General features: G+C 46.0%; 2 protein-coding genes across 5 annotated transcripts in view; one reads left to right on the top strand and one right to left on the bottom strand.

Annotated features, from left to right (window-relative positions):
- The first annotated feature begins 942 nt into the window (after positions 1 to 942).
- SNN (stannin) lies at positions 943 to 23,974 on the top strand. Of its 2 annotated transcripts, none has more exons than XM_074965450.1 (2): positions 943 to 1,184; positions 20,945 to 23,974. In XM_074965450.1, exon 2 carries the CDS (start codon positions 21,038 to 21,040, stop codon positions 21,299 to 21,301), a length of 264 nt encoding a protein of 87 aa, XP_074821551.1. In that variant the 5' UTR covers positions 943 to 1,184; positions 20,945 to 21,037; the 3' UTR covers positions 21,302 to 23,974. The 2 variants fall into 2 exon arrangements, with proteins under 2 accessions (XP_074821551.1, XP_074821550.1); XM_074965449.1 differs by having other exon boundaries at positions 946 to 1,248.
- The window catches only part of TXNDC11 (thioredoxin domain containing 11), a 98,779-nt gene continuing 96,983 nt past the window's right edge, over positions 23,599 to 25,394 (bottom strand). The window contains exon 12 of one of the 3 annotated variants that reach the window (XM_074965444.1): positions 23,599 to 24,621. In XM_074965444.1, coding sequence (XP_074821545.1) covers positions 24,057 to 24,621 — 565 coding nt within the window. In that variant the 3' untranslated portion in view covers positions 23,599 to 24,056. Of the gene's footprint in view, positions 24,703 to 25,394 lie in introns of all 3 variants that reach the window. The other 2 variants (XM_074965443.1, XM_074965445.1) reach the window with 2 other exon arrangements.

Below are 25,394 nucleotides of genomic sequence, written 5' to 3'. Positions count from 1 at the left end.
GAGGGAGGGGCCGGGCTGGCGCGGAGGGGGGGGGGCTCGCTCGAGGGCAGGGAGAAGGGGTTCAGCTGGTGCGGGGGGGGGCTCGCTCGAAGGCGGAGGGAGGGGCCGGGCTGGCGCGGAGGGGGGGTGTCGCTCGAGGGCAGGGAGAAGGGGTTCAGCTGGTGCGGGGGGGCTCGCTCGAAGGCAGAGGGAGGGGCCGGGCTGGCGCGGAGGGGGGGGCTCGCTCGAGGGCAGGGAGAAGGGGTTCAGCTGGTGCGGGGGGGCTCGCTCGAAGGCGGAGGGAGGGGCCGGGCTGGCGCGGAGGGGGGGGCTCGCTCGAGGGCAGGGAGAAGGGGTTCGGAGGGTGCGGGGGGGCTCGCTCGAAGGCGGGGGAGTGGTCAGGCTGGCGCGGAGGGGGGGGGCTCGCTCGAGGGCAGGGAGAAGGGGTTCGGAGGGTGCGGGGGGGCTCGCTCGAAGGCGGGGGAGTGGTAAGGCTGGCGCGGAGGGGGGGGGCTCGCTCGAGGGCAGGGAGAAGGGGTTCGGAGGCTGCGGGGGGGCTCGCTCGAAGGCGGGGGAGTGGTCAGGCTGGCGCGGAGGGAGGGGGTCGGCTGGTGCGGGGGGGGGCTCGCTCGCGGGTCGCGGTCGGGCTGGTGCGGAGGGGTCTCGCTCGAAGGCGGGGGAGTGGTTAGGCTGGCGCGGAGGGAGGGGGTCGGGCTGGTGCGGAGGGGTCTCGCTCGAAAGCGGGGGAGTGGTCAAGCTGGCGCGGAGGGAGGGGGTCGGCTGGTGTGGGGGCCGGCTGGTGTGGGGGCGGGGGTTCGCTCGAGGGGCGGGGATCGATCGAGGGCGTCCCGGTTGGTGCGGGGGGGGGCCTCGCCCTGTCCCGGTCGCTGTCCCACCCCTCCCGGCGTGTCTCGGGCGGTTGGATCCCTTCCATTCGCCGCTGTCACCGAGCCCCCCGCTCCGCCCCCGTCAGCTGTTGCTAGCCAGGGCCCGGGCACCGCGCGCCGATTGGCCGCCGCCCCGCGCCGCCCCTGCCCCTATATAAGGCGGAGCTGCAGGGTAACGAGCCGTCGCTGCCCGGGTCGCGTCTGGTGGCTTCGCTCGGGATGGTGCGTAGCCGGCCGCGCTCCGTGTGCAGCGGGGCAGCCAGCCGCCCGTGCCGGGTGCCTGGCACGGAGTGTAGCGGGGAGCGCCCGTGAGCCAGGGTGAGTGCCGGCAAGGCGGCGGCTGAAGGAGCGGGCCGGTCCTTTGCCTGCAGCCGGGCGCCTGGTAAGCGGCGGGCCGCCTGTCTGCTCGCCCCAACGCGGGTCCCTCCTCTGCATGCAGCCAGCGGAAGCGGCTTGCTTCTCCCCGCGCCCCGTGTGGCCCGGGGCCGGGTCTGTGCGCGCTGGGGGCCGGTCGCTTTGTCCCAAGCGCCGCGGGGGGCGGGGGGGCAGGGACGACGACGCTGTATTCCTCCCTAAAGCCTTTTAGTAGCTTCAGCCATTTCTGCTCCCGTCTCTGTCCGGGTGCAGGGCAGCCCCCTCCCACGCTAGTGCCTCGAGATTGGGGGGGGGGGGGAAGAAGAGACGACGCCGGTTGGGGGGGTGGGGCAAGAGAGCCACTCGGGGAGCTGTGGTAGGGAAACCCCCACACAGGCGACTGCATTATAGCTGCTCTTTGTGTCTGCAGCGAGCCCAGCTGCCCGGATCTCCCCTGCACCCCCCGGCTCCCGGGGGGCGGGGATATCCGCTCCGAGCGCAACCTACAAACAAAAGGGGGGGGGAGAGGAGGCGGCGGCAGCAGCGGCCTTGTAGCGTCCCTCGCGGATTCGGGATCGTGTCTGGTGTTTGCCAGCCGCAAAGCTCATCCCGCCCCTTCCTCGGGGAGGAGGGAGCTGGAGCCCCCTCATCCACTCGCAAGACGCGGGGAGTTAACCGGGATTGCAGCTTTAGCGCCCGGCGCTGGTTCCTGCCTTGAACCCCTCAGTAACAGTGCACATCACGTAGCATAATACCCTGTTCTGCAATGCTTTGCATCGTCTGTACAGGTCGCCTTGCAACCACCCGCACCGTGTGATTCAGATGCCTCTCCTGGGTCACGGGCTCCTCTTGTTGTGCAAATACTCGGGGTGACGGAATCACTGGCTTTCAGAGAGAAGGGCTGGCACAGATCTGTCTCCCTGCGCTGTCTGGATACATCACGTTTTTCTCCATGTGCCCCCAGCTCCGCCCCCCCCTCCGAACCTTCCCCCCCAGTCTCACCTTGTGGACGTGATCTGTAACCAATGCACATTGCTGCCTGACAAACGTAGCATCTTTGCTTTCCAGGTTGTAGAAGAAAAGTTACATCCTTAAAAATTCAAGAGGCAGAGGAGATTTTTCTTTTCACCACCTCCTCCACACCATGGGGTGTGAAGTATGAAATCTTAAAAGGCATATTAAAACTACAGTTGCCATTTTGCATCATCTTCTTGCCTGTGCATTGTGGGTTACAGCTTTAAAAAAAGCTGTTACCTGTATATAGCAGTACTTTCTGGAGTAACCCCCCTTCCAAATCACCTGGAAAAAACTTGTGTTCTGGTTATAACTTCATTGGACTGTCTTGATATTAAACTAACTTGTCTGCACATCATAGCTGTTAGTACTGTCAATGTAATGGTCAGTAGGACTACACATTCAAAAGAGTCTCTATATCTGCACAGTATGTGCTGTACTACCTAGCACATTTTCTTTTCTGGCAGCCATGTAGGTGCAGACCTGTCTGTAGACAAACTGTATACAGCTTTTGAATATAGTCAGTGGAGAATTATATGTAGCTAGTAACTGCCAGTCTACTTCATACTGCAGACTCCTCTGTAACCTGCTTGGAGGTAATACAAAAGGACAGTCCAAGTTTTGCCCTTTCTATACCAAGGACCATCTCTGTGTGTGCAGACAGTTATGCAACTATATCTGTGTGTGCATGCATGCGCACACACGAGACAGAAAAGCTAAGAGCAAAATATTAGTCTCTAGAGATTGTGCATAAAACATAGTGCAGGAAAACACTGGCAGAGGACTTATGCCCGATGCACCGCTGTTGTGCTTTAGTGAAGACACTGCCTATGCCAGGAAGGAGGAAGGGCTTCGGATGGTGTAGGTAAACCACTGCTCCAAGAGGTCGTGCTTAGGTTGATCAGTGACTTCTCCAGTCTTCAACTGCTGCAACAAACTGCATTTAACTAACTGGGTGGATCAGGGTTATTCAGCTACTACCTGTCGGTGCACTTCATTTTTGGTAGCTTACAGAGTCTAAACATTTTCAACTGCTGAAATCTATGGAGCTCTTAGATAAAACAGCTAATAATGCGGTCTCTTAAATGACTTAATATTAGAGATAGATGTAAGTGAGGGTATCAAGCCTTTGTTTGGCAAAACTATAGAGATTTAAAAAAAAAAAAGCTTTGAAAAGGGGGATGGGGGGTTCACAATGAAACACCTTGCCAAAAGCTGTCCTTTTGGAATAAAGGGCTTGGTGCCAAGTAGGGCCTGGTCTACCCCTAAAACTTAGGTAGACCTAGCTACATTGCTCAGGGATGTGGAAAAAAAAAATCACACCCTGTGTGACATCCTTAGGTCTGTCTAGCCACCCCCACCCCCCCCACTGTAGATGCAGTTAGTTTGACAGAAGAATTCTTCTGTTGAGCTAGCCAGTGTCTCAAGGTGGTGGATTACTAAAAATGGGGAGTGGGGATCCCTTCTGTTACTATAGGGAGTCACCACTACAGCACTTGCACTTGTAGTGTAGGCATACCCTTAGATGTGGAGTATCTGGCTTGGGGGGGGGAAGAGAATCAGTATTCCACTGAAACATGCAATTGGAATTTGTACCTTTTATTAGTTTAGCAAACCTAATACATCAAGGCTGGACTAACAATACATATTTAAAAGGACAAAGTTGAACACAGGTATTTTTTGCTTTCTACAATTAGTGTACTGGGTCATTGTAATTTTAGTATGCCTCTTATTGGAGCGCCACAATAAGGTGTGGACGGACACCAGACAAATATCCCTATGCATCAAAATTTTATGTCTTCTGAAACAATTTGTGTTTAAATAAATGCTTTGTGTATTGACTTTGGCTAAAAATTGGGCTCCTGCTGCCCCTGAAGTAAATAGAAAGTTTACTACAGAGGTCAGTGGGAGCAGGCCTTTATCTCATGCAAATTCCCCCTAATGGTGTGTAATCTAGTAACATCTTAAATATGATTAAATGAGGCTAGTAACATGGAAAACACAGTCACCTGAGAACCATTCTGGCCTCCATTTGCCTACCTTTTGTCCATTGATCACAGAAATAGACAAAGTTACAATTGCACCAGATTTTATAAGACACTCAAAATGGATACTAGATATCCGCATGCAGTTCCAGTGCTATATGGTAGACATGAAAAATGTGTGGAGTAGGAATAGCAATTCAGGTATGCCAAGTTTAAGCTTTATTAACTAAGTTTTTAACCTGCTATTTGACAGCTAAACTAGTTTCCTTTTGAAGGTTATCCAACAGGAAACAGACTGTGAAAAGCTTAGTTGGAGGGAGGGGGGGGGAAGGGGGAGAAACAGAACAGGCAACTAACTTACTTCCTGGCAGAAAGTTGCCCTTCAGAATATCTGCATTAAAGGAGTAACAAAATGAGCCCAGTTTGTGAGTGAAAGTATATGTAATGGTAATCTGTCAATTTATTTAACTTGCACCTCTGTCCAAGTGATTGTAAGTTAAACTGTCATATGAGGTAGCACTAAGTCCAGACAAGTGAGGATTATTTTCAGTTTGAACACAAAATATTTACTCTTGGGGGAATTCTGCACTACTTTGTGCATGCAGAATTCATGTCCCCCACAGATTTGTTTCCCTGTGGAGAAAGGACTTCTGACAGGGAAGCCGCAAGAGCAGTCATGCATCCCTCCCCAGCAGTGTGGGCACATTTCTGGCACCCGGAGAGCTGGCTGGTGGCCAGGACCAGCTCTAGGCAACAGCAAAGCGAGCGTGTGCTTGGGGCGGCACAATTCCAGGGGTGGCTCTCTTTTTTTTTTTGGGGGGGGGGGGGGCTTGGGAAGTTGCCTTCTCGGAACTTGGGGCAGTAAATTTTTGGCTTGGGGCAGCAAAAAACCTAGAGCCAGCCCTGCTGGTGGCTCCTACCCTACACCAGATTTAGCTGCTAGTCCTGTCTGGACTGGGGGCAGGGGAAGGACAGGACTTCCTCTTCTCCTTCAAGACCCACCCCCAGGCACCTCCCCAGGTACAGGAATCCCACTTCACCTCTACTTCCTGCCCCACTGCTCCTCAACCATGGGGAGGGGGGGGAGAAAAGAGGTCACTGTATGGTGAGCTGCTTACCCATGTCATCCCCCTCAGTCCCTCTTGCAGCTGCACCCCACCCTTGCACCCAGACCATACCTTGCTAAGCCTCCTGACTAGCCTCACTCCATACCACCCTGACAAGCCCCCCATACCAACCCCCCACTCCACTGAGCCCCAACCTGCAGCTGGACCCCCACGTAGCCCCCCCACACCCAGACTGCCCTACTGAGCCCCAATTACCTTCACTTGGACCCCCTCAGAGTCCCATTTCCCCATACCTGGAACCCCCAATGAACCCCCGGGCATCCAGATCCCCCTGTACCAGGGCCCCCCACTGAGGCACCTGCACCCAGATTGCCCCACACCTGGGTCCAGGGGCAAGGACTGGGCATGTGTGAGAGTCTATCTTGGTGTGCCTAGATCTGAGGGGCAGGGCCAGGCTGGGCTGGCTCTTGGAATGTGTGATGTGGCAGGGTAATCACTGATGAGTCGGGGGGGGGGGGGGGGAGTAGGGGTGCAGGGTGGTTTCCCACCTCCTTGCACCCAGTGTCCTGTGCTCCCCACTGCTATGCTGGAGCCTCCACATTTTATTGACAAAATATTCAGAATTTTAGAAGTGTGCAGAGTTTTAAATTTTGGCATTGAATTTTCTCTGGAGTAAATATTCTGGCCACCTAGAGTAGTGTAACAGTCTAATTATGGCTGGTATTGTCACAGAAATAAGTACTTGCCTATAGTGGATGCGTGATAGAAATGAATTCTTCATTTCTGTAAAATGCAGCAAATGAAGGTTGGGTAGTGAAGATGCCAGTACATATTAATGTCCAAATGATACACTTGGACCCCTAATGGATTTTCCCCTTGGTCTTTCTGGCTTCTTCACTACACATCACTTGTACTGGTGTTGAGTCTTGAATGGGGTTGCGAATTCACATTGCATTTAGAATGAACTATGGGCCACTTGCAGTAAATATGACTGCCAAGAAAAACAGGATGTACAGAGTAGGCTTTTTAGGGCATGGCTACACTTGCAGATATAGAGCACTGGGAGTTAAACCCACCTTTGTAGAGCACATTGGGGAAAGTGCTGCAGTCTGTCCATGCCGACAGCACACTGGCGTGGCCACATTTGCAGCGGCATTGGGAGTGGTGCATTATGGGCAGCAACTCCCAATGTGACTGCAACGTGCTTTTCAAATAGGGCTGGGGTGGAGTGTGTTGTGTGTATGTGGGGGAGGGAGAGGGGGCTTTTGGGGTGCTGAGTGTGTCAGCATGCTGTCTTGTAAGCTGACCCCCCCTACCCAAGCCCCCCCCCATAGCAAACAGTAAATGTTTGCTTTTTCTCCGAAACAGAGCTTTGAAAGGGCATTTCTGCATTCCTGTGCCCGATGTCACAACAATGAGAAGAGTGGCCACTTATAGTATGTTTCTGGAGGCCGATCACAGTGCAGTACTGCAACACCTTGTTCACACTGACACCTGGGCATTTCAGCCACTATGCAACAAGCATTAATAGTCTTGCTGAGGTGGAGTACCAGCAGCGCTGTAGCCATGGAGTCAGAGCGCTCTACCTGCCTTGCCAATGTGGATAGGGAGTGAGCTAGGGTGCCCAGGGCTGCTTTATTGCGCTGTAACTCGCAAGTGTAGCCAAGGCCTTAGTTTGCGTTCTCCTTGCTCCCATTAAAAAAAGCTCCGCATTCTAAAACTCACTCAAGAGCTTGGAGTAGTTAGTTTGCAGTTACCTTAAATATTGGATTTAATCTCAGAGTTCTATTAACTTGGTTAATGGCCAAACCAGATGTTAAAATACCAAAGTAGCTGTATTTAGGAGGCATAAGCCTTTTTTCAAGTTCTTCAACTACAATTCTGCTATGGAAAATATAGCAATTAAAAATAGGCACTTACTGAAATCTCAGCCACTTTTCTTTAGTGAAAAGTATACTGTAGTGTAGTGCTCTACACATTTAACTTTTATTAGAAGTTTTTACAGCCCCGATATACATGCATACTTTAGTACTAACAGTTAGTTCTGTTTAACAGCAGAATGTTCAGAAGTATGGTATTTTTTTCCTTGACAAGGAAGCCTAGTCTCTAAATACATCATCTGTTTCTATTCATCTTTATCAAGTTAGACTGGTTTCTCCTTTTTGCTTGCCTCTCCACACCTTTCCCTTAATAACAAGAATCGGGGATATGTGCTGTATAGAATCTGTGGTGTTCAAACAGACTGGCTTTTCTAAAAGCTGACACATCTAGCAAATTTTTTTTTAGCTAGTAGCATCTCAAACACCGCCTGGCCACTATAAAAATAAAGCAAGTACTTCTGAGGTCTTTGGAACAGCTCTGAATAGGGAGGTTAATCAGTAACCTCACAACAGCTATCACTTGCAGATAGCAAAGAGAAACTTCTTGGTGCAGAATGTTCAGAACTGAAACTTTGAGACTAAAGAGCCTTTGTGTGTCCACTTGAAATTTAAATATTAGTGGGTCTCTACTTAATTTTTGATAGTGAGTGAATATTGTACATGCGTCAGCTTGGATGGAGACTTGGGTGTGAGATCATGAAATTGCCTCAAGAATAAGATGGCCAGTGGCTGGTGGTTTTAAAGTTAAGCGTTCTGTGGAGCATCTTAACCAGTGGTAATTAATAGGCAAACCATGGGCCAAATCCAGATGCTTTTGAGTGGACCATGAAATCTTTGTTTTTTGCTTTCAACTACTTTCAACTTTTTTTGCTTTCAACCATACTGCCTGACTTCTCTAGTAAGGAAGGCCCAGTCTATTTGTCGTGACTAAGAATGCCTATATTAGTGTCAGGAGCTATGATTGCAGCTCATATAGGTATATATCTGAGCTAGCTAGCTTTGCTGCAGCTAGATCAATGCTCAGGTAACCATAGCAGTTTAGCTGTGCAACCGGCTAGCCATTTGCATTTATATGCAGGGTCCCAGGTGAAGTTGTACTCAGGAGGCTAGCTCATGCTGCTGCCACAGCCACAATGCTATACACTGGTTAGCTTTGATCTACTTAGATGTGTAACTTAGCTAGATCAAAGCTAGCACCTCAGGTATGTGCCTACATGAGCTGCAGTCACACCTCCTGCTTTAGGGTATAGCCACACTGCAGAGTGAATAAGAAAAGTGAACCTTGTGTTCTCCCTCTCCTTGGATGACATACTGTTCTCCTTTTGTATCACTTTCCCCTCTCTTCTGACCCACTCCCCCCCACCACCCCATGTGAAAGAGGTTAAAATTTTAAAAAACTTTGTACAAAAAATCTAATCTGTCTACCACAAGGGTGGGCAAACTTTTATGGCCTGAGGGCCACATCGGGGAATAGAAATTTTATTGCGGGCCATGAATGCTCACTAAATTGGGGGGGCGGGGGGGGTTGAGGGCTCTGGTTGGGGGTGCAGGCTCTGGGGTGGGGCTGAGGATGAGAGGTTGGGGGATGCAGGAGGGTGCTCCAGGCTGGGATTGAGGTGTTTGGAGAACAGGAGGGGGATCAGGGCAGGGGTTGGGGCATGGGGAGAGGCTCAGGTGCAGGCTGTGAGCAGCACTTACCTCAAGCAGCTCCTGGAAACAGTGGCATGTCCCTTCATGTGCGGCGGCCCCCAACCCTCGGAGCAGGGCCGTGCAGCTGTTTCCAGGAGCTGTGTGGTGCACCCTGAGCCAGCACTCCGGCTGGAGCAGCAGAGTGGGGCTGAGCTGTGTGGTGCCCTGCAACCCGGCACCCTGGCTGGAGCAGGGTTGGCTTAAAACGGCTCACAGGCCGGATCTGGCCCACGAGCCATAGTTTGCCTACCTCTGGTCTAGCATATCCAAAGTCTGTCTCACTTTGGAGTTAAGGTGTTGATAAGTATTTGGAGTAAATAACTGATAGCATACTTTTATCTGCCTTGCACTGAGACTTGAATTTAAATCTTCCCTTCCATTGAATATTACTGTGGAAAAAAGTCAGTGTTCTTTGGAACTGCTAGAATTTATCTTATGAAGCAATTAGCTAAATCAGCATTTTCTTGCTATAAATGTGCTGAATGTTCCAGCACATCTTTCATCCAGACGCCAAGAAACCCTAAGAATGAACTAGTCTCTTTGGAACTAATTGTGGGCTACTTAAAGTAAAAGCCCAAGCCACTAGGAATTTGGGTTCTTAAGGAAGGCAACTCACTAGTATCTTATGGAGAAGGTTGGGGAAGAGGTAATGGGTCCTACACTAAGACAGTACTTCAGAGGCCCCATACAAAACATTCTCTAGAGAGCTAGATTAATTCAGTTGACTGCTGGTGCAGAGTGGGAATGGAATTGCATGGCTGAGAAACATAAGAGGTGGAATCTGAAAGGGAAGAACCCTTCAGAGATACTGGCATGAGACCTAGAACCTCTTTGTTGGTAGCTCATACTAGTATTAACTTACATTTACAGAATACAAGTGTGCTGGGCATTCGTCAACTAAGTTACTATGTTACAGTGCTTCTTGTAATAACTACTAATTCAAAACTAGGATAGTAGTTGTGGCATGTGACAAAGCCATACAAAGTTGGCACTCTTTATGACAGTCTGCCTTAAATATCTGTTCACTTAAATCAAAAAGATAAAATAGTGACAAAACTTGCCAAAACCCTAAGTCTTAAGTGTCCAGTGGTGTGGTGCAGTGTAGCCCCAGTAAAAGTCAGTTCAAGGTTACCAAGCTAGATTCTATAAAAATCACTCGTACTGGCAGAGTGTTAATTGGAATGGTCAGAATAAGGCAGCAGATATGCCTACAGCATGAACCCGAGAACAGGCTCACCAATGAGTGGCATAAAATGCAGAAGAGGGAATTGGGTAAGCTATATGTAGCATTTGCATGTATACGGTTTTCAGAATTGCAAATTAGTTCCTGCATATAGGTTTGCCTGTGACAAGCTACATAAAAAGCTGATGCCTACTTAAGTATCTATCCAAAGCCATCTGCAATCCTACCTCAAGTTTACTGCATTAAAGTTATTCTACATAAGGTTGGTCTGCTCTGTTCCACCAAGCAGCTGAATTGCTAGCATTCACGGTTTTAAGGTGTTAAAGGACTTGAAAGAATACTTAAACTATTTCAAGACCAGCGTGAGGCCAAATCTTGCCGTTTTCTAGTTGATGTCTGCTTGATTCATGTGGTTGAAGTGAGCAGGATTTGGACCTTAGTATGTGGTGTAGTGTTAATAAATGTGGTTCAGTCCCCTTTTCCAGAACGGAATGCTGTCATACTATTGCACAAGCTAGAGACCTACCAAAGTGAGGCTTTGCTGAAGAGATTTGAGCTGGATATGCTCCTGGCCTGCATGCAGTGCTTCTGAAAGTCATGGGCTGTGTGTGAATGGGCTTGGACTATAGGTTATTTTTTAAAAGCTTAAAATAGTGGTCTTCAGTGCATTCTGAAAACCACCCAGTTTTGACTTCCTGGCTTCAATTTACTCACCTTGGGCTTTATGCAAGAGCTTAAACCCTAGTTGAGCTGTAGTATTGTACCATGAAAACTTTAAAAATGTTAAATGAGGAGAGTAGTTGCAGGGACTAGTTAAGCCACAGCCCATGTCAGGTAGGTGATGGACTTTCTCAGGGGTGTCATTTTTAAAATAAGAAAAAGTTTGCTTGGCACTTGATAGGCCAGTCCCCATAACTTCTCTTGTTATCTAGGAGCATGGCTTCCCATAGCAAAGTCATTCCAAATACAGATGTTAGTAGCACTTTTCTGCCTCTCTGGTTTGTAGTCTAGACTCCATTTTATTCATATTGCACTAGCATCCAAAGCCTGAGTCAGATGTGGATTAAGTGCTGTACAAACACATTGGAAGACTGTCCCTGTCCCAGAGTCCCACAACCTACTTGGGAAGGGATGAGTTGCCAAAACCCACTTTGCCTCCAGCATTTATAATGCTAAATATATTATAAAGTATTTTTAATTTATAGGGGGGGGGGGTCAGACTCAGTTTTGCTATGTGAAAGGGGTCACCAGTACAAAATTTTGAGAACCACTGATCTACAACATTAACAGTACCCTCTTCAAGGCAATGATGAGGTAGCACTTTGTCTGCAAGCTGTTTTACCGTCCATCTGTAGCTTATAACTTGTTAAGCACTGCCTCTTAAAAGTTAGATACTTAGCTTTGGCCACTGATAATATGCAGGGCAACTTGAAGTTGTTTTCCATGCTACAAGAGACCTAAGAAGCAGATTTCTTATTCCAGAGCCAACTCAGAATACTGCAGAAATGTTGAGGTATTCTTTCCTAAAAAGCAATCATTTAAGCACAGGTGCTGCCCTTTCAGATCCCACTTCTGCAGTGGACCTCAGGATGTGTGTGGACAGACCCCTGCACCCAACTTGTCCTAAGGCCCCACTCAATCCTGGAACACTTCTTAGGCCCAGGTTCAGATCCCTAAACTCATGACTTGACTTACTAGTAAGAGTATAAAGGAGCCTTGTGCCATAGGTCTGTGTCCACTTATTAACCAAATGGGAAATCTGTTCTGCCTTCAAACAAATACAATTGAATCTAGTATTCAGAACTCATAGCTTGCTGATGGCATTAAGCAGCCAGCTATCTGACTTGTCATGCCACCCTGCAGTGCCCTCTGCTGGCCTGGCACTCTGAGGTTGACCACCTCAGCTTTCCACACACCACTGGAGATGTGTCTTAAGCCTTCTGGCCAAGTGATAAACTTAACCCATTCCTCTGCTCTTCAGCTTGCCCTCTTGGCCCTGTTCCCGGTACCTCTTTGGGCTTCCTTTGAGAGTCTTTATGGTTCTGGGATGGAGCATTCAGTGCCCAGGCTGGGTTCTGTGAAGTACTGTTCTGAGCCCCTTCTGGGCTGCGTTCCCTGTTCCTGTATATAAAGCACTGGGCTGCCAGGCTGGCTCCTGTGGGATACTAAGCCTCATGCAGGCCTTGGCTCAGCCCCTCCCCATTCACTCCAGTTACAACCCTCAAGATGGTGTCATTTTATAAGGCCCAGGTCACTATGAAGCTAGCCTACCCCCTGAGGCTGGGAAACAGCTAATTAATTATAGCAAAGGTATGGCTGGTTCTATTGGCCCTTATAGCGAAGGTGTCACAGGGTGACTGGACCCATCAGGGTCACACACTATCCCAGATTAAGTTTCACAAACACCATGCTACTGCCAGTCATTTTTTTCCATTATATTTAAAGTCATATTGTGACTTGATATTTGGGATACTTAAGAAACCATGAGGAAGCTTAGTACAATTCCAGTAGACTACACTACTAGAAGATATACTTCAAATGGCTCTTGGTAGGCTCCTAAGCCTTTTTCTTAGCTTGGTTGTTGATTATCGGCATGACTCACTCCTTGCAGAGAAGTTAAGCTGCCATGTCTGAGGCAAAAGTCTCACAGCACCAGTCAGTTTGCTGTAAAGCTTTGAGTGACCAGCCAAGGGGCACAAGCCTGGCTTGTCTGTTTGCTGATGCATTTGTGCTCTTTAAGGACCCCAAATACAAGTTTGTTGCTTCATCCTATAGAAGAAATCTGAATAGCCACCTTCCTCCCTGGGACCTCATGTTTTCACTGTTTCTCTAGAGAGACTTCCAGGATAGACAAGACCTGAATTCTTGAGTTAAGAAACCAAGTATATGCCTCAAAAAAAAAAAAAAAACCACCACTTCCATACCTCCTTAAATTGCAAGAGCCTAATCCTACTGCCACAAAAGACAAGTAACATCCTTGGACCTCAATGAAAGCTACCCCTATCCTGTAATGAGATATTAGGGGCCATCAGCCTTCAGCATATACCATAGTCTACATTATCCAGCTAGCATTCTCTAAATAGTATATAAATTCCTTTAGTTACCAGTTAGGCTCTTGTGGACTTTATTTAAAAAAAAAAAGTCTGCTTCCATGATGGTTGCTGAAACAGCTGGACTATGCTTCCTTGCTATATAAATTGTCTGAAATAATTTATGGAAATAACAAGCTAACAGTTCATTCACATGTAGCCTGCCTCAGATGTGACTTCTGCTGTTCACCTGTGCGCTCTGCCCATTTTTGTTCTTTGTTAGTGTATCTAAGGCAAACTAATAAGAGGTTATTCTAATCTGTTTAAAGGATTACTGTTTTATCTTAAATGTAAACATCAGCATTGACCTGAGGAATGATCTGTTTCAATAATACCCCTCATGCTACAGTCACTGTCTTCTGACCATACTCACACATTCACTATTTTGTCTTAGTGCATAGAACACCTACAGCAGAATCGTTTCCTCAAAGGTTTTTAGGGACACAATCATTCAGACAAGTGGGAGGGCTGGGTTGTATTTTGACTAGGAAAGAGACTAAGAACAGCTAAACTTAACTATCACTTCTACCAGGGAGATAAGTTCCATTTTAAGAACCTGTTTGTGCTGCCCATTATTGCAGGATATATTTATGCATCTGTCTCACAGGGTAAAGGTGCTAGATTAACTCCCTTGGTAAAAAGGTTTATCAGTAAAAGAGGAGGAAAATCTAAACCAAAAAAGTGTAAAGTTTCTCAGTTACCTACAAGTGTTATAGTCTCTTCATAGCCTACTGTCAGTCTTCCTTAAAACTCCTTATTCTCCCCTAACTTGGGGTCTGCCACAAGGTTTTATGTATTTCAGAACCACCATGCTGAGTGGGAATTGCTGCAGCTGAGACTCATGATTAGACACAGGTGGGTTAACAAGGTTCTTTCTGATGTCCACTGGTAGCTAGAAAATAGCTGCCAGCTTAAGTCCCTCTCAGGGTGGTTATATCTGGTCCCTGTGTATATAAGAGAAGAAAAATGGGGAAGCAGAGGAAAAGAATCTTCTAGTGGAAGATGCTGATCTTTCCCTTCCAACTTCACTTGAGTTGTAGCATAGCTGCACCATTCAAGTAACCTCTTATAAAAGGGTAAAGAAATTATTTTCTGGGAAGAATTGAGAGCACTGTGGAGGTTTTCTGATTTTGTTTTTAGAAAGAGTGACTATTTTTTCTCTCTTTCACATCCCATCCATATCCCATGTGCACACACCACATGAAGGAGCTAGTCATTGGAGAAAGAAACTCCTGCACCCTTGGAGAGGTGAGAAACAGTTCTCAGTCCAGCTATACATTCAGGTTCCCCTGAGGAATGGGATGGCAAGAGACCACCCATCCACTGCTTTGAATCTTGACAGAAATGTCTCCTTCCCTAGCAAAAGGGAAGAACAATATCCATTTTAAACAGGGGAGAATTATCACAAATAGAAGCTTAGGCCACAGTCCTAGAAGCTGATCTGTATGGATGCAAGTGTTGTCCTGAGTGGGTCAGCCTGTAGGATCAGGCCATTTAGTCTTAACTGCAGTTTAGTTAAAAAATACAGCCATCTGGTGCTCTGGGTAGATGTACAGTTTTAACAGTCAGTTAATGAATTTGATCTGACATCTAGGCCCCTTCCAATCACCTTACCTCAAAACTGGCTTAGATATTAGGATCTTCATTATAAGACTACACTATCAGAAAGGTAGATCATAGTTATCAGAAGGGAAATTGCAGGTGTCATTATTTTACATTGTGTACAAACAAAAAATGGCTACTCTGACTATGCTATTTCTTTTTGTGTATCATTAGCTGAACTGTGGTCTTGCAACTGGAACTTAGTAAATATGCTGGGTTTGTACAAAATGTAACCAAAGGCTGTTGGGTTGCACAGCAGTGCCTGAGAGCAGAATTAGGCCTGAAGAATTTGTACTATTGGTGAGTGAGCTTCAGAAAAGAACCCATTTTGGCTTTAACCCCAGATCTAATTTGCAGGGCTTGTACTTAAAAACAAGCTGTTTTTATTTGTAAATAAAGTACATTTGATGTGAGAATTGAGACATGGAGCCCAACGTCACTTGTATATTTAATGGCTTTTTTTTTTTTCTGAGTACAGCTGCACAAGTAACAAAATAGTGAACAGTGGTTGTCCTGGGTGTGTGTGTCCATGCTTGTCTAAAGGGTGGCTAGTGGATGGACTCTGGGCAGTGACTCCTCCTGACGTGCCTATGAGCAACATGATGGGGTCTAACTTTTAACCAGCTCAGTCTTTGGGTTTATGTGGCAAAGGTCCTGTTTTAGGTGAGATGGAAGAGAATGAAGGGCGGGGGGGGGGGGGAGTTTGTAGGTAGGGAAACCTTCTCTCAGGAGCTGTGTGTGTGTAACCTTTCCCACAGACAGCAAGCTTACAGCAGAGCTCTATGAAGCAGCAGGCAGCCCTACTCCAGTGCTAGTCCAAAGACTAGCTTTCTCTGGTGGAGGGAAGAGACTTGTTTTCCTGACCATCTCAGCCCTTGATGCTTTCCATTGACCGTGCAAACGTTAGCTTCTCACTTTCCTCCTACTGTCAGCTACAGCTTGCAGTTCATTGCCGAGCCCAAAGCGAGTAGCTTCCTGCAGCAGCCGAGTCCCATAGTTGGAGTAGAGTGAGCGTTAAATCTGTCCGCCCAGGCTAGGAGGCTTGCGTCCAGCTGAGGCGCAGAGTCATGAACTTGGTAGTCCTCAGCCTTGCCTCTCGGTTCATGAGTCCTTGATGTTTTCTTCTGCTCTGACAGCAGCAGAGGGTGAGAAGTCTAAAGAAATATTAACCATCAGCTGGGGGCAAAAGACCTATGGTGCAGCACAGTAAAATGAGTGGAGACTTGCTTTAAAGATTTTTGTGAAAGAGCATCCTCTTAAATAAGGAGTCCTGACTTAAGGGGGGATAGGGGTTTTTCTGCTTGCTACTGCTGATTAGTCTGGGTAGGTTTGAGAGTAATACCCACAAAACCTGTAGCCCACCTTTCATCCCTCCCCTCCTTTTTTGCACACTGCTGCCTCTTCACTTTCATTTTCAGCTTCCTTTAACTTTTTTTTTTTTTTAATTTTGCTCTTCTAGAGTGAGGAGGGAGGGAAGCTTGAAGTAATGACCCTCTTCCATTCCTGCCAGAATAACCAGGAGGAAAGTCACACTTTGCTCAAAGCCAGCATCGGCAGCTCTCTTTTCCTAAAAATACAAGTAAAACTGCATTTGTTGTCACGACTTAAGCAAACAGGTGTTGAATGTCAGTAATAAATGACTGTGTGGCCAAAGCAGTTGTATTATTTTGTTGTAGATAATTAGGTTCATGGGTCACAGTGCGTGTTTTGTTTATTTGTTTTAATCCACTGCATTGAGCAAGTTCACAAAGCAAACAACGGCAGCTATTGCCTGACCATAGTAACTTTACTAAATGGTGACAAGTCAGGCTCTCCTCTCAAAGCTCAACTAGTAGAGTGGAAGCCAGGAGTTACTCCCCTGTGTAGGCTTCCTGACTTTACTAGTTGCGGCAGAGGTGAACATTAACCTTCTGATGGTACTGCCAGGGCCATCCCTAGCTATTTTGGTGCCCTACACGGCCCCCAGGCCTCCATGGGGAGGCTGGCCCCAGGCCTCCATGGAGGCCGGGGGCTGGCCACTTCCTGGTGGAAGTGGAGTGACTGGCCCCAGCCTGCTCTGCTCCCCCGGCTCCCAGCTGCGCTGCTGGCAAGTGCTGGGGGGCAGTTCCCCCTTCCCCCAAGGCTGGGAGCCAGGGGAGCGGAGCAGGCTGGGGCCAGGTCACTCCACTTCCCACAGGAAGTGGCCAGCCCCCCCACTCCCACGGAGGCCTGGGGCCCCACACAGCCCCTCTGCGGAGGCCCGGAACCAGCCCATCCCACCCCCGCGCTTCCCCATCGCAGAGGCCTGGGACCCCAGGCTGCTCTGCTCCCCTGGCTCCCAGACTTGGAGGGTGGGGGGAACCGCCCCCCAGCACTCGCTGGTAGCGTGGCATGGCTGGGAGCCCGGGGAGCGGAGCAGAGCAGGCTGGGGCCGGGTCACTCCACTTACCACGCGGTGAGTGCATAGTCAGGCCTGGCTGCAATCTTCAGGGGAGTGGGGGCGGGGAAGGGGCCTGGAGAAGAGCCGGAGCAGGGGCTGGAGTAGCACGCAGCTGCACAGGGCACCAGGAAATTTGGTGCCCTACAGAGCTGCGTGCTTTGCGTATGGGCAAGGATGGCCCAGGGTACTGCAGTGGGGCACAGTGGATGGAAGGAATGAAGTAACTTGACAAGTAGGACAACTTATTTAGCAGCTGGAGAGTAGTATCCTCCTCCTTCTCACGTAACCAAGCTGTAGATGGCCAGTGATGCTGTCATGCACCAGTGTCACACTTGCTGGCTTTCTGCAAACTACTGTTACAGCAGCTATTACTTTTCTGACTTGACAAAACTTCTTTCAAATGCTCACAAGTTTTAGGGTATCTTCCAGCTTTTAATATTCGTGTTAGCTGGTGGGAGTTCTTTATTGGTGTTCCAAGAATATTGCTAAACATGGCTGTACACGTTAAGATAATCATAGCATAGAAAATAATCTAGATTAGTTTCTGTACCACAATTCGGGTCACATGATCTTTCAGTTTTCGAGCATTTTCTAAAAATGGGGAGGGGTGGTGGAAAGCACTGCAGTCTAATCCTTCCCTATTTACAGGTTAATTGTGACGTCTACCTAAGAGCTATTATTATTAGAATTCAATGTTTCATGCTTAATTTACTAAACTGCCACTGTCTTCCTGATTTATTTGTCTTAGAGGAACATATTAACATAACCTACATCTTTCACCCTTCTTCCCCTCCCCCCAGCTTTGCATTAGTAGGTGGGGCATGGATTGTGCTGACATCATCACTTTGTTTCTGTTCCACGCTTCAAAGTGCAATTTTGGTTCTACTTGCACAGGGTTTTGTCCTGAACTGTTTTTGAAGTATATCTATACTTGCACTTAAATGTTTTAATGAGACTATGAAATTAGCACCTGATTATGAAACTGCTGAGAACTTACATGATTGAAGTTGGCATGTGCATACTGTATCTTATAAATCCCATAATACTAGAATGTATAGGCTTCCATTAGTAGTACAGGAAAGAATTTCCTCAGATCTGGGGATGGCTCTGGTATGATTGTTAGCCAGCTGGCAGAATGGGCTTCGACTTGAACTAAGGCAAAGCTCTGCAACCACTAAAGTTGTTTGATTAAATATAAATTGTAATGTTCCCTTCCCTAACTAGAACTACTTACTGCCATGGGCAGGCTCTAGAGATGACTAGGCTTGAGTGTCTGATTGGAGAATACGTGTTGGCTATCATCTCTTCAGGTCAGATAAAATCCATTCAGGAACTCACTGTAACCAACACTTAGAGTACAAGGCCAGCAGGGATCATTGTGATCATCCATGCTGACCATCTGTATAGCACAGGTCACAGAACTTCCCCCAAAATAATTCCAACAGAAGATCTTTTAGAAATGCATCCAAGCTTGATTTTAAAAATGGCCAGTGATAAGAGAAGCCACCACAACCCGTGGTAAATTGTTCCAATGGCGAATCACTCACCATTTAAAAACTTTACCAAATTTCCCATCTGAATATCTAGCTTCAACCTCCAGCCATTGAATCGTATTTAGGACACTACCAATTTAACGGTCATAGGATTTTAAAAATTGTAAATTTCATGATTTCAGCTATTTAAATCTGAAATTTCAGAGTGTTGTAATTTGAGGGGTCCTGACGCAAAAAGGAGTTTTGGGTGGGGGGGGTCACAAGGTTATTGTAATGGGGGTTGCAGTACTGCTACCCTAACTTCTGTGCAGCTGCTGGCAGCAGTGCTGCCTTCAGAGTTGAGCAGCTGGAGAGTGGCGGCTGCTGGCCAGGAGCCCAGCTCTGAAGGCAGAGCCGCCGCCAGCAGCAGCGCAGAAGTAAGGGCGAAATACCGTACCATGCCACCCTTATTTCTGCGCTCCTGCTTGCAGAGCTGGGCCCTCAGTCAGCAGCCGCCACTCTCTGGCAGCCGAGCTCCGAAGGCAGCAGCGCAGAAGTAAGGGTGGCATGGTATGGTATTTCATCCTTACTTCTATGCTGCTGCTGTGTTGGCTGGGCGCCCAGCTTTGAAGGCAACAGCCACAGGTCTCTGGGCACCCCGCTCTGAAGGCAGCGCAGAAGTAAGGGTGGCAATGCTGTGACCCTCCTGCAACTCCCTTTTGGTTCAAGACCCAAATTTGAGAAATGCTGGTCTCTCCTGTGAAATCTGTCTAGTATAGGGTAAAAGCACACAAGACCAGATTTCACAGTCTGTGACACATTTTTCACGGCTGTGAATTTGGTAGGGGCCTAATCATGTTGTATAGGTTTCTCTGCTAGATTGAAGAGCCCAATATTTGTCCCTCATACAGGCATTTAAGACTGTAATCAAATCACCCCTTAACCATGTCTCTGTTTAGCTAAATAGATTGAGCACCTTGAGTCTCACTATAAGGCATGTTTTCTAACCCTTAATCATTCTTGTGGCTCTTCTCTAAACCCTCTCCAATTTATCCACGTTCTTCTTGAATTATGGACACCAGAACTGGACACAATATTCCAGCAGCTGTCATATCCGTAAAATAACCTCATTACTCCTACTTAAGATTCCTCTGTTTATACATCCTATGATTGCTTTAGATCTTTTGGCCACAGCATCACAGTGGGAGCTCACATTCAGCTAGTTATCCACAATGTCCAAATTTTTTCAGAGGCACTACATCCCAGGATAGAGTCCCCCATCCTGTAAATATGGCCTACATTCTCCCAGATGTGCACATTTACATGTAGCCATATTAAAATGCATCGTGTGTGCTGGGTAGACTTGGTGTAAGCAATCTAGATAGATCTGAATCAGTGACTTGTGCTTTTTCATTATTTGGCTATATATGGCTCAGGGCTCAAAATTGCAGTGCAGATGTTTTGGGCGCTGACTGGAGCCTGGGCTCTGAAACCCATGTGAAGGAGAGTCTCAGAACCCTGCCTCCAGCATGAGCTCTAATGTCTGCACTGCTCTTCTTAGCCCTGCAGCCCAAGCCCTGTAAACCAGTCAATAGACTCTGGCTCTGAGACTCCATCCAGAGGGTGTGTGGGGTTTTTTTTAAATGTAGTGTAGAAGTACAGGAAATGACCATTAATTTTTAGTTGGGTGATCAGTTCCTCTCGGTTCCGACAAGGTGTAATATAGAATTCCCCCCCATGTTGACTGCAACCCTTTGAGTTCAGAAATTATCTATAACGTTTAGAAATTCCAAGGATGTTTCAGTACTAGAAATATGAATGTCAGTCACATGACATCCTCTATGATCAGTCTTTTTTCCATTCTCATTGTAGAAAGGTGCATAAGGAGGCAGTCATCTTCCTGTTCACTCTTGTGATTTAGTGATCTGCACCAGACACTGACTAATACCTCATCTTGTGCTTTCAACATTGATTCATAAGCATTCAGGATCATCTGAGTCATTCAGGACTTTGGTCCAGTAGGAAATGTACCATACGTAACCTATGAGTTTAAGCGAAGGCAAAATGATATTGAATAAAAAGTTTTAACACTTCTAATATATGACCATGCAAATTGAAAGGCTTTGTATGAAAGAGGGCTAATATTTTTTTCCCCAGGCAACCAAATGAGCAAAACCAAAAAATGGCAAACTTATGTACAGATCAGCAAGAGGGTGGGTTGCCAGAATCTGTAGCACCGGCCACGTAACACTAAAGCTACTGAATAAGGCAAAACTGTAATATCTGTGTACAATTGCATTACATGTCTTATTTCTATATTTCAGGAGTTCCAAGATGCCACCTCAGACATCTCAAAACTGATAGCAAGGACTGAAGAACCACTTTTAAGATCGGAGAATTGACCTGAAATACTGACCATGTCTATTATGGATCACAGCCCCACCACTGGAGTGGTGACTGTAATAGTCATTCTGATTGCTATTGCTGCTCTTGGTGCCTTGATACTGGGCTGCTGGTGTTACCTGCGTCTGCAAAGGATCAGCCAGTCTGAAGATGAAGAGAGCATTGTGGGAGAAGGAGAAACCAAAGAGCCTTTCCTTTTGGTGCAGTATTCTGCTAAAGGACCTTGTGTAGAGAGAAAAGCAAAGCTGACTCCTAATGGCACAGAAATTCATAGCTAACTTTGAGCAGCACAGATGTGTATCTGGACTACACTTAAGATGTCTGTAATCAGCAGAACTGATACTGTGAAGAAATTGGACATACATACTGCTCTCTCTTAAAACACCTTGAGATAAGACTTCAAAGTTACGGTTTTGTTGGTTTGCCACTGCATGCACTGAGAAACTATACTATCCATCAATCCTGTATTTTAACTCCTTAGTGCTAAGAGGTGACTTCTCTGGTATAAAGTCCATTGCTGGCAATGGACGTGCAGGGATATGCTGGCATGAAAAGACTAATAGCATTTTTGTTACTTGAATGTTTAGCTGAGCCTATTTTGATGGAACTGCTACTGTAATGTGAACTACTTAAAACTGTGAACTGTAAATAGGCTGCCAGGAGTTCTGGCTTTTTGTTATCCAGCATATGGAAGTGGTATGAAGTTATTCTTAGTAACACACATTTGGACATCTGAGCCACATGATTACAGATTGGATGCCAGACCTTCAAAACCAAATCTGCAGTTAAAGTCTGTTTCTGCTATGAAGTTCTGAGTGCATAACCATAAAGACAGAATGGTTGCTTTTTATTTTTTGGTTTTAAACCTCTTATGGGACTGATTCAGAACACTCTCTCTGAATGCAGGTATATATAATCTCATTAAGGTAATTGAGGCAGAAAGGATAGGGGTTATAAGGAAGGAACTGTACCTCTCTTCCTTTAGGGTAGATTAAGCTGTTAGCAGCTAATACTGTGATTGTCCTAGCCATGTAGCTACTGCAAGGAAACTGCCATTTTAGCAGATTCCAATCTGGGAACTAATGATGGCTACTTCATGCATGGTCCAGAAGGTTTCCAGTGGAGTTAAAAATAGCAGTAGAGCAGATCTTTCCCTCCTGTTAGCAAGCATGTTAATTACAGAAGTGGTGTTTTCACTAGAACTGGCATTAATGTAACTATTCCTCTTTTTTCCCCCATAACCACTGTTTATGTGTGTACCTAGTAGTTGGGGCATATGTAAACATGAAGCTAAACAGCCAACTGTGCAAACTGTTTTTAGTCTAGATACCAAATTGTCTACAGTTAATGTATTTTGTAGATAAGGTTTTTTGGATTCTTAACTTACAGGGCAGACTGAAATTTGTCTTGTAACAGCTAACTAAATTTTGGGTGTGTTGGGAAGGGAAAAGCTTGTTTGTGGGTAGGTATAGGGTTTTTTAAAAAAATATTTTGGTGTAATCTGAAGTACCTTCACACAAAGGGCCCCTCATTTCCTAACCTTTCCCTTCTCAGTACTACAGAGAAACCTATAACAGGTACTGGGAGTGAAAAATTATAGGCCGTAAACAGTACCATAGGTTCTGAACAATCATTCAACCATGGCTAAAATGTTCTAGATTTCCTAACTTTTAGGCCTGCATATTCCACTAACTACCCAGCTTTTACCAGTTCATATGTAGCTAAGGAATTCCTTTAGTTTAAATTAAACTCCCTAGCAAACTGAGATGCAAAGAGGGGGGATGTGTGTGTGTGTGTACACACAAGTAGTAGATGATGCAAAAGGTCAACCACCACCATCTGTGTGTGGGGGAACAGTTATTTTGCTAAACACTGGTGTGAATGATGGCTTATACATCGCGATTAACACTATTTATTCTCAGCTAGCTAGGCCTTAATGACTTTGTCTGCAAGCAAATGATAGTCCACTTATGAACTAAATTGCTAGCTCCCTCCAGGACAAGCTGCTGAGTTGCATTCTTATTCCTGTGTGCACTGATTAAACTGAGGCTAGAAAATGAAGTGTCTTTCACTGCAAAGCAAATCCATTGCTACTAATGGACAAGCGCTTCCTTCCTCTAAGTGCAGTGTGGAATACAACTGCCTAGGGAGGGGGCAAACACTGTATTGTATACTTACTGGTTCCAAAGATGCCAATTTTAATTTTTCAGCCCATGGTTTGAGGCACTGGCCTATACATGCACACTGGATTCTTAACTGCATATATGCTGGGCAATCAATAAGTAGACTTTGCTTGTTTGGGATGCCAAACTTTATTCTCCTTCCCCCACTTGTGGGCTTTTTTGGGGTGGACAGCAGGCGGAGGGAACACTAGTGGGATGTATAAGGAGGTTGGATGAGATTATTCTGCCTTTTGTTCCCCATAGTGAAACATCTATGAAAATCTGTTCCCTAACTTACGATTCAAAGACAACTGTAGGTTAATTGTGGCACATGTAAAAGTGGTATGCAGAGTTGCTGAAATCCTACAACAGGAATGACAGAATATTTTAACCATTTGACTTTTCATTCAAGTTTACTAAACAAACAAATTCATCATTTCCAGTCAATTCTGTAAACAAAGGCAAAATGCAGTGAAGATAGCTAACTTCAGCTGTTTCTTAGAAAAGTATAAATTGTCAAGTTCCTAAATGAACACTTCATCTGGGAGACATGGGAAGAAGCCAGTGCAAAAATTGGTCTTTTGGTAGGAGATGCTTCACTCTGCTGTCCCTGGGAATTTACTGTTTTTAACCTAGGTTAAATTAATAAAATGGCTATCAAATTAGTGCAATCATAAAGTGGAAAGTGTTTTCCATATCTCCATTTAGGTTTCAAGATCTGGTAAATTGTTTGAAGTATTGCAGAAATTCTGGTTTGATTTTTCTAGACAATTGGAAAATATTTTATTTACAACAAATAAAATTTGCATAAATACCTTCCCAATGCAGTGTCATTCCTGATTTTTTCCCCCACCCCCCATAGCATAAATAATTATTCCGTCCTGTTTTCTTTATGCTCAGTCACTGTGGTATCAATATTGGAAACATCAAGCCTTTCTCTTTCATGTAATCTGTCTGTAGCAGTTAGAACTGGGCCAGTATTGTGGGTGGAAAGAGTCTCCTCTGACTGAATTGATTTCTTGGTTTCATCTTTGTTCTCTAGCTTCCCCTCCATTGATGCTAGCAGGACTTTTAGTAAAGCATTCTCTGTAAGGAGGTTTTCTGATGCATCTGCTAATTCTTGAAGCTTCTCAGCCATTTCTTCTAATTCTCTGTTCTTCTGTTCAGATAGTGCCTGTAATTGTTCACTGTGGAGCTGGAGAATACTGTGCTGCTTTTCCAGTGTATGCTTCTGCTGCTGTAGTTTATGTTCTTCTCTTCTGGCTTCAGAAAGTTGGGCTTCCAGCTGATCTTGAGCCTGGTGTAGTGCACTGACTTCTGATCTCAATTTCTGAATCTCACTCCTTAAGTGGGAGATATGCTCTTGCTGTAACACACTCTCTTTCTGTGGACATTCTTTGGTGCAGGGCTCTGAGTCCGGTGCAGCTGAAGGTAGACTTGAGTAATGTAAAATGAATTTAAGCAGATTAGGAAGAGTAACTGAAAAAGCTTCAGGAAACTTCACACTCTTGTCCTTCCTATGAAAATATACAGGTAGATTAGTGCATTTAAATGTCTTTGGCTATTTATCTGAACACTGTAATTCGGTTTAGATTTTAAACTGGTGGTATCAAAACTAAATTTCTAGATATCACTTCTATTTAACTACCATTCTGTACGCTTTATTTTGAGCAAGAAAATCCTAATGCTTTTTCCATAATATAACCTACACCAACATTGTGGAGGGGCAAATTAAGATTATTTTCATACTTCCAAAAATTAACACTCCACATTAGGATACAGCCTGCTATCCATTAGATAAACCTCATTAAGTTTCCTTCCTGAGTTCAGAGAGGTAATAAATCAATTTGATTTTTTTTTAATCTTTAGTTTTTTTGCAATGCAATACTACTTTTCGATGCATCTTGTATTTTTCCCACTTAAACAGTACTTTACCTTAACATGAATACAGTGATAAGCCAGTTATAGTTCTGATTTTCATCCTCACACGAATACCGCTGAAGAATCCATTAACAAAAGTAGGGGAAGAAAAATGTTTACACTAATCTGAACCCCACACTACACTACTTTCATTCAGCAAGGGGCCTTCTAAAGATGTCAATGTCTGCTACCAATACTGATGCCTTCAGAGCATAGTTACATTAACAACTAATACCTACTTCAGAACCAGATGTCGTTTTAGCAAGCAATGGGTTCTATTTTGTCATCC

Source organism: Natator depressus, chromosome 10, assembly GCF_965152275.1.
Source record: "Natator depressus isolate rNatDep1 chromosome 10, rNatDep2.hap1, whole genome shotgun sequence".
Classification (NCBI taxonomy): Eukaryota; Metazoa; Chordata; order Testudines; family Cheloniidae; genus Natator; species Natator depressus.
The sequence above is the reverse complement of the archived record's forward strand: the minus strand, read 5'-3'. Positions and strand labels throughout refer to the sequence as shown.